Consider the following 13,750-nt stretch of genomic DNA (forward strand, 5'->3'; position numbering starts at 1 on the left):
ATTTTATAGTTTACTTAAAATGATTATGTTACAATTAGTGCTGGGCAATGATTAATCATGATCAATTGCATCCAAAATAAAGGTTTCTGTTTATATAATATATGTGTGTGTACTGTGTTTATTTATTATGTATATACTGTATATATATATATATATATATATATATATATATATATATATATATATATATATATATATAGGAAAAAAATTATATATAATAATAATAATAATATATATATATATATATATATATATATATATATATATATATATATATATATATATATATATATATATATATATATATATATATATATATAAAAACATACTGAATATATAAACATTACATATTTTTCTTAAATATATACATGCATGCATGTGTATTTATATACACATAATAAATATACACAGTACACACAAATATATAATGTACACAAAATTATTATTTGGACATGATAAATCTTTGCCCTAGCACTAGTTATAATACATTTGTTGTTAACAAGTCTCTAAAGCTTTCTTACCCACTCTTCCTCATGCCAATCAACATGGAGGGATGAACGACTGTTTACGCCACTCCATTTGGCCAGTAGTGTGTCCTGATCATTCCTCAGCACCACCTGCTCTGAGTCAGCAGAGGGCGAGTTTTTAGAGGCGATGTACTCAGGTCTAGCTGCGTTCAGGGCCTGCACTGCAGATGCCAGAAGCTTACAGTCACACACCATCACCAGCTGCCGAGTCTGAAAGTGAGAGAGAAAAATGGTTAAAGGGGTCATGTGATGCAATTTCAAATTTTCCTTTCTCTTTGGAGTGTTACAAGCTCTTGGTGAATAAATAAGATCTGTAAAGCTGCAAAGACTAAAGACTCAAATCCAAAGAGATATTCTTTATAAAAGTTGAGACTTCCCTAAAACGGCTCGTTCTAACACGCCTCCACATCTCTGCGTCAGTGTGTGGGAAGATTTGCATAACGCCGCCCAGATGTTCACGCAAAGAAAGAAGGCGTACCTTTTATTCTCGTTGTAATATTGTTGTTGTTGCTGCCGCCATGTCATATAGACACTGTGTGTGTCACTGTGAAAGCGAATCTACTTTGTTTGGCCTTCCAAAAGAGGACGATATCTGCTTCGTCATGCCTGGGGCTGATCCGTGCTGATCGCTGAGGAAATACAGCAACTTTGCACTGTGGATCGCCGAATCGGCTTTCACCGTGGACAAAGCGGAGTACAGCCCAGGGTCATCACATGTGGTTGCCGCACGCACAAGGTATGCTCCTTCATAGAATCTGCCTCAAGCCACCCGCCTCTGCTCACTCAAGGCTGTGGTGTGTGTGACGCTGTTTCGTTGAGAAAGCGAAACTACTTTGTTTTTGCCTTCCAAAAGAAGACACAACTAGAAATCATGTTTATATCACGTTTATAATTGGTTTTATGTCTATGTCTCATTGCTCCAGCCGGACAGGGCATCACAATATTTTAAGGTGTAACATTTCGGTCACACTCTTCAGTTATTCGGCCAATCACAACGCGCTGGATAGCTGGCCAATCACAGCACACAGCACACACGTCGCTTTTCAGAACAATGAGCCTTGTAAAAATCGATGCGTTTCAGAATGCGGGGCATAGAGGAGAAACAATAACGTACAGTATGTGGAAAATTATGTTTGTTTTTTTTTAACCTTAAACCGCATAAACATTTCATTACACCAAATACACAAAATAATGTTCTTTTTAGCAGCATCACATGACCCCTTAAAAAAAAATGGAAAAAGGGATAAAATGTCAAATTCAGACCACAATGGGTCCAAGTTAGAAAAATTAAATGTGCTCATTTGTATCATCAAATGGAAATAAAGCACTATGACACCCACCTTATCTGCTAGGATGGCGAGGGTTCTCTCCATGCCGTTAGCGGAGCGTTCTTTAGCGGCACGAGACAGGCGCTCAGCATAGTAGCTGACCTGAGTCTTGAGCGTGTTGATATGGGAGATGATCTCTTTGGCATGGATAATATCTTGAGGGATGTAGACGATGGACTGGGAGCTGGACAGAGCGCTGCTGCTGGACCAGAGAGAGCTTGGTTACTTAAAAACACCATACAAGCAATAAATGCACATGCACTTCACTACATTAGTGCACAGCAACAGACAGATAATGATTGTGCATTTCATTCAGACAGTGATGCTCCAGAGACTTTGACAAGCACCAAACACTTCAGATCCTCAAACTTGATTTTTCAGAGCAAAGAGAACAAGGGATGAACAAACGGGGTTATTTGTGCTGCAGGAGAATTGTGCCATCAGTCCCTTTAAATGGCAGCTCTGTTTCACTAAGTGCTTCTGTACAATACAAAGGTGCAGTGAAGTGTGTTTGTACATCTTCGATGAACAGACAGTATAATTTCAGGAAACATATATGGCTGAGTGAACCTGTAAAGAACCAGGTCATATTTCACCTGTAATGATAACTCATTTTAATTACTGATTAATATTAACTGACTGCTAGAGATAATTTAAAATCGTAAAATAGTTTATATATATTTTTTTAAATGGTAAAATAAAGTGTTGCTAATTAAATAAAAAGGTACTGAATTTAATTTATGCTGAGATTTTTTCAAAATTAAATTGAAAATTGTCACAATGCAAAATAATAATAATAATAATAATGACCCTAAAATATAATTGTCTTTATGCTTAATAATATATACTCTTTGTTTTAGGGACTAAATACTGTACAACCCAGACATTTATACATGAGATCGCCAAGTTATTGCAGTACAACAGCCTAGAAATGTAACAATCAAGGTTATAAATGACGACAAAAAAAAAAAAAAAAAAAAAAAAAGATTAAACATTAAGCACAGATATGTATATGTGTGTGTGTGTGTGCGCTCAGCAAAAGACAGTTATATGACTTTTTATTCAAACACACAGACTCCTATTACTCTTTTGTAGTGACTATAGAAAAGGGATGATGGAATCACAGAATAATGAATATCGTTCTGTTTCAAAACCTAGAGAGGCAGTCTAGGCATCATATGCGCTCATATGGCGCAAAGCCTGTTTCAGAACATAGGCAATCTAATTATGTTGCCTCCAAGTTTTAAGACAACATTGAAGGCAACACCAAAATGCATTAGATGAGCTCTGGTTAGCTCACTAGGTTTTAAATCAGAGATGTCATGCAGTAAATGGCACAAAAAAAACAAACAAACAAAGAATAAGTTCAAACTAACTCACCATTCCTCCTCATAAATGCTGATTAGAAAGCAAAAATGCAATTAAAACGTATGAAAAATAAACTAAGAGTGTATCTTAAAAGGGAAAGTGCAACTGATGTAACACTAGCAAACCAACACATAACCAAAAGCAGCCCAGAAGATGACAAACACCAATGATAGCAATGATTTTGATAGTAGATTATACCTTCTACATTAACAGGCAAAAAGTACAGCACAGTTATAAATACAATAGTTAGCTAGCAAAAATGCTAGTGCAATTTTAAATGTTTCTAAAGTTTTTTTTTTAATAGTTTAATCCTTAACAAATAAACACATTTATTTCCTGTTAATACATTACAGCAAAAAGGAAACAGATCAAATTTACTTAAGTGAAACTACCTAGCCATTTAACCAAACAGATATAAACTGCCATCTGATCGGTGACCTAGGTCATTACCACAAATTTAATCCACATGATAGCTCTTCCTTCACATACAACACATGCACATACATGTGAACACATACGTGTAGTACATTCAGTTCATATCTAGCATATTTTCAAAATGAGATTCAAAACGTGACTTACACTTTTTTTGCCTCCTCAAATTTCTGTAATAGTTTCCGCAAACCACCGTTTTTGAAGCCCTGGCAGTGAGCTGCAGGGGCCCCGATCGTAACCACATCATAGGTGTGATCTAGATACACAAACACACACACACTCATGTCACAAAATGAACAACTTAGTTCTTAATATGTAATTATTGTCAGTATTTGAAAATTATTGAATAATAGCGACCCTGCACATAGACATGAAGATCAGCAGTGTAACACACATGTATCTCACACTACTCTGGACATCCATTTATAAAATTAAGTCGCAGATATAAAGTTGTGAGATATAAAGCCACATCACAAGATATAAAGTCACAACTGGGAGATATAAGTTGCAATTACAGGGGGGAAAAAAAGTCATGAGAAGTCACATTGTGAGTAATGAGGTCATACTACAATGTATAAAGTCATAATTGGAAGGCATAAAGTCACAGTACGAGATATACATTTGCAAATACGCAAAATAGGTGCATTGTGAAATAGAAAGTAAAGTTACATTCGTCTGAGTGTGTGTTTGTGCTGAGTGCATGAAAACTTCTGTATGAGTGACTATTTACATGTGCGCTAAGTGCTCTGAATAACACCTCCTACTGCCTGCTGGGATTGACTCAGTAAAGATCACCAAAGTGCCCAACAAGAATATAGAGCACTGACAAAACCCTTTCAAACAGAGGGAAATAACGAAAAGGGGAACAAATAAGAACACAGAATGAATGATATCTAACCGCAGCCAGACTCATCCTGAACCCTCATTCTCTGCACATGAAGGTTGGTAGGCATAAATTCCAATTTCCTCTCTGCTTTCAGATTACTGGCTTTAAATGATGGACCTGTAAGACACAGAGAGATAGAGAGTGAAAAAAATCTCTTGACACCTCTTTATCATTCAAACAGGGTAGACATGTCTACTATTCTTAGTCTTTCAGGTCCCAGGAGAATCTTTCAAAGAATTCTGGGTCATCTGAAAGAGTTTTTCTACCAGTTTAACGCTTTAAAGTCAACTCATATAATTATATTTGATATGCGAATAAATTAAAAAAAACCTCTAAATTATCAACGTTTAAAACTTTGCTAAAAAAAATCTAATGCATGCTTTCTGTTGTCTAATTAATAATTTATACATTTAAGGAAGTTAAAAGAATCATTCAAAAAATGTCTAGACTTCATGTCATGGTACACAAGTCTTTTTGCTGTGAAATCTTTACTGATTTTTCTCAAGTAAACGTAATAACCAGTTTGTAATATTTCAAAATGAACACTTGACTGAAGCAACTTGGACTAAATAACTCGTTTACCCCGAAAAATGTGTGTAACAATTATGATAAATCAGGCTGTTTCAATGTATTGCATTGCATTATGTGTTTTGCCCTCCACAATGAATACTACAGAGCTCATAAAAAAAAAAAAAAAAAAATTATATATATATATATATATATATATATATATATATATATATATATTTTTTTTTTTTTTTTTTTTGGCCATATTAATATCAGCAACTGCACCAAATTGCACAAACTCAGTCTTTTTTGACTCATGTAAGTGATTTCAATAATTGTATAAATGCATGCATGTAAATATAATGACTTCCAATGAATTCCTAATGATCACGTTATCCAATTTCATGTTATGATTTAAGAATTATTTGATTAGTGAATAAACTTTTCTTCACTTTCTGTAATTTTTTAAAATGTTCAAATGCTAGTTTATTTCCAAATTTTCAATTATATTTTGAATCCAACACTATCAGTGTTACCTCACATCTTTGGACCCTACTCTATGATCATGTGTTCCTTTGCACATCTTGCACAAGTATTACAAAACATCTGAAAGTTCTGAAAAGAAGTATGTAACACCTCACAGGAACACCTCTTGCAACCTCCAAATGCAGACTGACCTTTGTAGTCCTGCAGGTCTGTGAGTGTATCCTGATAGGTCTGAAGAATGCTCTGGTACTGCGTCACAATTTGCCGTCTGAGATTCTCCCAACATGGTGACAACTCCCCTAACTCCTCCAACTCAGATACTCTACAAACATCAAAACACACAATCATCTAAAGGAACTCTCTCTGTATATATTCATGCCACTAAAATGTTCATAGTGTGCATGCAACTGTGTATATGTCTGAGATTATGATAAACACCTCGAGGAATCCTCTTCCAATAAGAGTTTGACGAACTGTCGTGGGATGTTAAGTGACAGGACGCTCTCAGCCATCTGTTCCAGGATCCGTAAATGATTCCCATCAGTGGTTGGAAAACGGTACATACGTGACATGGTGCCACCAAACACTGAGACACAGAAATAGAATTAAACCATAAAGAGAAATCAATTGTACTAGACTGTAGCATTAAAACTGTGTTTGCATGCATTTATGCTATTATGACCAGGTCCTGGATTTCACTTCTGTCAATAAAAATGGAGCTAAGTGCCACTGAGCTTGGGAAAAGCACTATTACAACAATAAAACATAATTATCATTAGCTATTCTTAGTACCATCCATGTTTCTGTCAATATTTTCCAAGGAAACATTAAGCAACATGTATCAAGCTGTGGCCAGTGCTTTTCAAGACTGAGGAAGCACATATATCACTCATCACTTGTTAAGGCAAGATCTGAAAATTTTCTGCAATGATGCTACAAAAAGCTGCTTCTAAAAAAAAAAAAAAAAAGTGTATATTAAATGTAGATTTAAATATAATTAGCTTTCGTTCTTTTAATAATACACACACAAAAAAAATAAAATAAAGCGGCTTATGAGTCAAAACAGACTTTTAACTGTATTTGTATCTCTGAGCCCTTTCTGGACAGCTGTTACTCACAACATAGGTAATTTTATTTATTTATTTTTTTGGAAATACTTTTATTCAACAAGTATACATTCAATTTGTATTGGTTGAAAGTGAAGGTTTTGATTTTAACAATGGCACAAAATTACAAAAAAAAAAAAATAGTTTTAAATGTTTAAATATATATATTTAACAGTTAAATGTTCCCTGAGCACTAAATCAGCATATTAAAATTATTTCTGAAAGATCATGTAATATTAAAGACTGGAGTACTAGCTGCTGAAAATTCAGATTTGCCATCATTTACATTTATAAAAATAGATAACAGTTATTTTTATTTTAATATTTTATAATATATCTGTTTTAAAAAAATAAATAAAATTGGCAAATGTTTTGTTTAAAAAAAGAGTGTACTATACATTGTAAATGCCACTTGTTTTAATATTTTGTTATGTAACGCAAATACATTTATACATTTTTAACTGTGGTGTCAAATTGTGCCTAAATTTCCATTTTTAGCCATTTGTTGCTGAGTCCCAGCCATTTGAGAACTCATCCAATCATCATATAGAGAAGGTATTTTCAGGCAGTACAAAAATATAGTGATTGAAAACCCAATGTCCACTGAACAAAAAGAGCACTTATAATGCTCCACAATACTCCCTCATAAGCATGGGGACCTAACTGAAACCAAAATGATGTGTTTAGAGCATGTAATCAATGAAGCAGTTCCATGCCACACACATTTGGCCATACACTACATTTCCATCACAATGAATAAGTCTTAGGGTGTGAAAAATAATTCCATTCTTCTAGAGGCTGACATTCTTACCAGATCGAAGAAAAGAGTCTTTCCACAGAGAGGCGTATTTCACTCTGACTCCCACAGATTCTGTCAGACTCTCATCCACAGAGAGGACAGTCTGCAGCAACGGCAAACGATAGAACAAAAAAAAAATGTCAGAATAAGTAAAAAGTAGTGAACAAACATGCCATTAGTTATATCACTTGGGCATAGGTAGGCTCACCCTGCCATTGATGGTGTCTTGTAGTTGTTTGATTGGTGTGTGCTGATCTCTCTTCTCCTCTAGCTGCCAGGCAATGACTGTAATACTACCCACATGCTTGTTTTCTGCTGACCTGAGGAAAAGCAATAACAGATGTCAATATGCTCAAACTGCATATGCCTGCAACCTTTTCAGCATAAACTACTTCTAGACACCCATCTAGGAACTGTCAAGACTGGTGGATCACCTGAGAGGTAAGTTTAGTCTATGGTTCTTTTCCAGCAGAAGATCCTTCACTGGAAACATTGTTGAGCCAAGAAGGTACATCTAAAAAGTGTGAAAAATAAAATAAAAGAAGCAAAAGATAAAGACAAAATAGCAGAATCAGAGCTGTTCTTCTCATTTGTTGTGCGTGGTGTGTATCTCACCGTTCCTTGTGAGCGATCTTTTACATCGTACACGGAGAGCTTGACCTGTGTGTGCTGGTTAATGTGGGAGTCTTGGAAGAAAGCCACACTGCTAAGGAACATGGGATTACTTGTACCCTGCAAAACAGAGGTCAAACCATTTGTTTTTCGATTAGTCATCCACATCAGTTCACATGGTTCCATAAATGACAGAAAAAGCTCGATCACAAGTGGTCAACACTAAACACTAGGGCTGGACAAAAAAGAAAAAAAAAAAGTTTTTGTGATTAATTGTGTCCTTCATTTGAACAATCTTGATAACGTTTCTAATACAGGCCATGGCAAATAAATTTGAATATTTGGTATGAGAAAATTGAGTTTGTAACCGAAAATGAACATTAGACAGAGTACCATAATATAAGAAAAAAAACATGTCTTTCTTTTGAATTGTCCTCATAACAACATACTGTACAACCAGTGTACTGCGATGACTCTTATGAGCTAATCTTATCTTTTAATCCGCCAATATTTGAAATTTGTAATTAATCTTAATCGGCTGATAAGCTTTTCTATTTGGCTGATGTGTCAGAAATGGGACTTTTATTTTGACAGCAATGAGAACGCTAGTTTTATTTTTTCCCAAATTCCAAAATTATGTTTATATTTCTCTGGATTCATTTTTTTCCCCCGTTTATATTTTTTCTAGACTCTGCTTTAATGGTTAAATGATAATTAAAAAAAAATATCAAAACATTTCTAATTAATGGAAATCATGAAACTTACACAATTTAACAGCAATTTATTAAAGGTTTAACAAAAATGACTTTAAGTACGTTTTAATTTGACCAAATTCAGCATTTTCCATAAATTTTCTAGATTCCATTTAAATGGTTTCATTAAAAGCACCTCTAACTCATTGATTTTATTAATTTTTTTATTTATTATTACTATGGGCTTTTTAAGAACTGTGTTGTGTATTTATATTTTTCTGGTAAAAAAAAAAAAAATTCTGGTACATATTAACAAATAGTAACAATTTCATTATTAGTAGTAGTATTATCATGACATTAAGTAATATATTTCTGTCACAGTTTCTTCACTTTAAAACAACCTTTTATTTTGACAGGTTACTGTTAAGGTCTTAAATTTCTTATTTTTTTGATTTGACAACAGTTTTCTCAAAAAATGGTAGAATGCTCATGAGGTGACTCCCTGAGCAGTTCTAGAGATTATGTTTATGTGTTCATGTTCTCATATATTGTGGCGACAGAAAATGAAAACACAGCGAGTGTCATGTGCACTTCATTATGTGTGTAGTAAATGAAACCACATGTCTGCACCCATTCATTCACAATCATACTCATAATTAGTATTTTTGCGGCTTAATATTCACAGACAAAAGTCCAATATGGCATTTTAATTTAAGAGTACCGACCTATTTTTCATTTATTCATCCAAAATTTTGCAAATTCCATTACATTCCACGTTATACAATAAAATGCATTTTTTTGACTAGATTCCACAATTTTGTCCGAGTTTTCTGCATCGCTGAAATCATAGGGCCCTAGAATGCTAGTGCACAGTGCTCCCATTCTCCCAGTCATCATAGGTTCACAGTCTCGGTTTAACAGTTATGTCTAATAAATTATTAGACAGCATTGTTAAACAAAGAAAGTAAACATATGAAAAAAGATTATAGAAGTATAATTGGCATCTTTTGATCGCTTATATAGACCGTGATTAAAAATGTTATTAATATGCCACAGAGTTACTCTCTTACGACACGATACACTTTATTGTCAGACTGAGTCTGAAATTTGTCTTGCGTTACAGCAGGTTCACTTAACTATGTTCACTTAACTATGTTTTTGAACAAATAATACATTCATATAAGTGAAGTGTTCATGAACTTATTAAAAGGTTAGCTGCATAATTTATAGCATTATAAATTATCAAAGAGTGCCACAACAGAAATCCGCCCCAATGAATCAAATTACATCGCTCACCTCAATGATCTCTGTCTGTGCATGTTTGGTCCAGAAAGCCTGAGGAGGTGTGGTACAGCTCACAGCAACAAAACTGTTGGGTTTTCGGTCCAAAGATGGTGTGGTCAGCTCACTACAGACTATACAATCACATTCAGGGTCAAGACAGAGTGAAGATTTTTCACAAGAAGCATTGTATATATAAATGAGCAACAGTGTACCTCAAGTGTTATTTGCTAAAACCTGCCGGCACTTAGATATATAATTAGACCTCCACAGTTGAACCAATTTAATTACAGCTTATGAGAGATAGAGGCAGTCACTTAATCCTAATGCAGCTACTTTAGCGGTTAACTTCACATAAGCATACAGCAGGACACAGAGAACTCACAGAAATATTTATACTACTGTTCAGTGTCATTTACAGTCTAAAGATCAGAACTGATAGCCAGCTGAACCATTATATCCCCAGAAGTCTTGGCTCCTAGTGGAGAATGGATAATTTCTGGTGCCACTTTAAAAAAATTGAGTATGTGTTGGTTGAAAAAAATCAAGACTGACCAAGACTGAACTCCAGTACTGGCTCATCTGGATCTTGACTGTTTCCTACAAAGAGGAGAAAGAGAAAGACCGTATATAATTCTGACCTGATTCAATGTAAAGTAAAATGTAATACAAGAGAATTTCAAAACACAAGTTTATTAGCACTACTGTATACCTTCCAATGCTAGTCCAAGCATCTCTGAGGAAAGCTCAAAAGTGTTCGACCTGTACACAGACCACGGCCGTTCCCTCCGTGACATTTTGGCAGGATGTTTGTGTGTGTGTTGAAGGTCAAATAACAGGAGTGGTAGAAACCCACACACAGCCAGAAACACTCCTGTGTGGCCGTTTCCTCCTCTGTTATCTGAGAGAGAGAGAGAGAGAGAGAGAAAGAGAGAGAGAGGGAGAGGGAGAGGGAGAGAGAAAAATAATAATATATATACTGATATGGACTGGGTAATTTCTTAGGAATGAAAAGATGCCACATTGTTTAATGGAAATGAAAATTATCAACCTACAGAGGGCTGAATTCAAAGACTTTAAAATTAAAGTGAAAAAAGGATGCAGCAGGCTAGTACATTAAGCTGAAATTTCATTGCAGCAACTCAAAATGGTACTCAGTAGTTTGTATGGCCCCCACGTGCTTGCGTGCATGCCTGACAACGTTAGGGCATGCTCCTAATGGGACGAAGGATGGTGTCCTGGGGTATACCCTCCCAGATCTGACCAGGGCATCACTGAGCTCCTGGACAGTCTGAGGTGCAACTTGGCGACATCAGATGGACCGAAACATAATGTCCCAGAGGTGTTCTATTGGATTTAGGTCAGGCGAGCGTGGGGGACATTCAATGGTATCAATTCCTTCATCCTCCTGGAACTGACTGCATACTTTTACCACATGAGGCCGGGCATTGTTGTGCAACAGGAGGAACAAGGACCCAATGCACCAGCGTAGGGTCTGACAATGGGTCCAAGGATTCCATCCGATACCTAATGACAGTAAGTGTGCCATTGTCTAGCCTGTAGAGGTCTCAGTGTTCCTCCATGGATATGCCTTCCCAGACCATCACTGACCCACCACCAAACCGGTCATGCTGAACAATGTTACAGGCAGCATAACATTCTCCACCGCTTTTCCAGACCCTTTTACATCTGTCACACATGCTCAGGGTGAACCTAGTCTCAACTGTGAAAAGCCCAGAGCGCCAGAGGCGGACCTGGCAATTCTGGTGTTCAATGGCAAATGCCAATCAAGCTACACGGTGCCAGGCAGTGAGCACAGAGCCCTCAGGCCACCCTCATGAAGTCTGTTTCTGATTGTTTTCTCAGAGGCATTCACACCAGTGGCCTGCTGGAGGTCATTTTGTAGGGCTCTGGCAGTGCTCATCCTGTTCCTCCTTGCACATAAAGGAGCAGATACAGGTCCTCCTGATGGGTTAAGGACCTTCTACTGCCCTGTCCAGCTCTCCTAGAGTAACTGACTGTCTCCTGGAATCTCCAACATGCTCTTGAGACTGTGCAGGGAGACACAGCAAACCTTCTGGCAATGGCACATCTTAATGCACCATCCTAGGGAAGTTGGACTGCCTGTGTAACCTTTGTAGAGTCCAGGTGTCGCCTCATGCTACCAGTAGTGACACTGACCCTAGCCAAATGCAAAACTAGTGAAAAACAATCAGAAAACATGAGTAGGGGAAAAAATGTCAGTGGCCTCCACCTGTAAAACCATTCCTGTTTTGGGGGTTTTCTAATGGTTGCCCATCTAGTGCACCTGTTGTTAATTTTATTAACACCAAAGCAGCTGAGATGAATTAACAACCCCCTCTGCTTGACCAGATCAATATCCCAGAAATGTAATTTACTTGTTGCTATACTCTGATTAAAAAGTGTTATATATATATATATATATATATATAGTCTATCTACTGTCTATCTACTGTATATATATTCTGAACTTCTTTTTACTAAGGGAAATTGTGGACGGTTCTAAAGTACAATCGCTGCTTCCAGAATTGAAATAGTAACACTTCTTGTGGGGCTTTGCTTCCTTTCAGCTATTTAACTTAACCCCAAAAGCAGAGCAAAATATATTGCTAATATAGAATTTCTAATACTTCTAATATAGAAAGCAGAGTATTGCAGATCCATTCAGAATGGATGAAACCAGTGGACCAGATGGCATTGCTCTGAAGAAGCCTGTCCAATATACCTCCTCCACTTCTCTTTTATGAATATTCTATTATTCCTATCTTTTTCTGAATATGCAAAATTTAAATAACTTTAAAGTAGTTCTATTATAACCCCTTTTTACAAAATATAATATGTCTCAATGTGTCTGTGAAGTTTCAGCTCAAAATACCCCACAGATCATTGATTATATCATTTTGAAAAAGCCTATTTTGAGTGGAAGCAGAAATTGAAAAACACTATTTTTGTACATCTATCTTTAAATGCAAATGAGCTGCTGCTCCATGCCCCCTTTTCCAGAATAGGGCTGTGCCTTTACAGCTCGTTCCTCAGATATTCTGCCAAAAAACGCCACATGTTTGGTTTTGATTATCATGTCTATCTTGCTTGAAATCATTCGTTTTAAACTAGATGAAATTTCTGATATACAGTGTGGTCGGGGATGGGGGAGGATCGGAGCGGCTCAATTTTTCCACAAGCTTGCAGAGAAGCTTACCCTAAAAAAAATAAATAAAAAAATAAAAAAATAATGGGTTGTTCTTTTTCACATTGTCTGGGTTGGTAGATCCACCCAGGACCCCATTATAGAACTTAAACATGGAAAAAGCCAGATTTACATGACGTCATCTTTAAAACTACAACATCAGAAAGAAACGACTGAAGATAAATGCTTAGTAGAAGACTAAATCTCTGAGAACAGCTTTAGAAGTAACCGTTAGCTATGAGATGGTATAGGACAGTATGCCCATATGTGACAAAGGGAGTCCCTCTACTGTACATCTGTTTATCCATCTAGATTTTTCAAGCATTTAAAAGACCTTCTATGAATCATCTGTGCCTCTAGTAGGCATATAGATAACTTCATAATGTTAATAGACATGGTTGATGAACAGAACCTCGCCTGCCCACATCACACTATGAGTCAAACATGAACAAGAGGAGCTGATGTTAAATCCAACACACACAGATGCATCAAATCTCAACAAATGCCCTGTTTAGAAA

At 36.1% G+C, this 13,750-nt stretch overlaps 1 protein-coding gene across 11 annotated transcripts in view; it reads right to left on the bottom strand.

Moving 5' to 3' along the window:
* Positions 1 to 13,750, bottom strand: part of LOC109057125 (inositol polyphosphate-4-phosphatase type I A-like) — a 47,491-nt gene that overhangs the window by 17,265 nt on the left and 16,476 nt on the right. For 6 of the 11 annotated variants that reach the window (XM_042725625.1, XM_042725622.1, XM_042725624.1 and 3 more), the window contains exons 2-15: positions 10,737 to 10,925; positions 10,580 to 10,624; positions 10,040 to 10,158; positions 8,055 to 8,171; positions 7,874 to 7,953; positions 7,648 to 7,759; positions 7,452 to 7,542; positions 5,973 to 6,120; positions 5,726 to 5,856; positions 4,554 to 4,658; positions 3,803 to 3,911; positions 3,236 to 3,253; positions 1,868 to 2,057; positions 522 to 737 (exon numbers count right to left, since the gene is read on the bottom strand). In XM_042725625.1, coding sequence (XP_042581559.1) covers positions 522 to 737; positions 1,868 to 2,057; positions 3,236 to 3,253; positions 3,803 to 3,911; positions 4,554 to 4,658; positions 5,726 to 5,856; positions 5,973 to 6,120; positions 7,452 to 7,542; positions 7,648 to 7,759; positions 7,874 to 7,953; positions 8,055 to 8,171; positions 10,040 to 10,158; positions 10,580 to 10,624; positions 10,737 to 10,821 — 1,566 coding nt within the window. In that variant the 5' untranslated portion in view covers positions 10,822 to 10,925. The remainder of the gene's footprint in view (positions 1 to 521; positions 738 to 1,867; positions 2,058 to 3,235; positions 3,254 to 3,802; positions 3,912 to 4,553; positions 4,659 to 5,725; positions 5,857 to 5,972; positions 6,121 to 7,451; positions 7,543 to 7,647; positions 7,760 to 7,873; positions 7,954 to 8,054; positions 8,172 to 10,039; positions 10,159 to 10,579; positions 10,625 to 10,736; positions 10,926 to 13,750) is intronic. The other 5 variants (XM_042725627.1, XM_042725618.1, XM_042725626.1 and 2 more) reach the window with 3 other exon arrangements.

Source organism: Cyprinus carpio, chromosome B6, assembly GCF_018340385.1.
Source record: "Cyprinus carpio isolate SPL01 chromosome B6, ASM1834038v1, whole genome shotgun sequence".
In the NCBI taxonomy this organism is placed as follows: domain Eukaryota; kingdom Metazoa; phylum Chordata; class Actinopteri; order Cypriniformes; family Cyprinidae; genus Cyprinus; species Cyprinus carpio.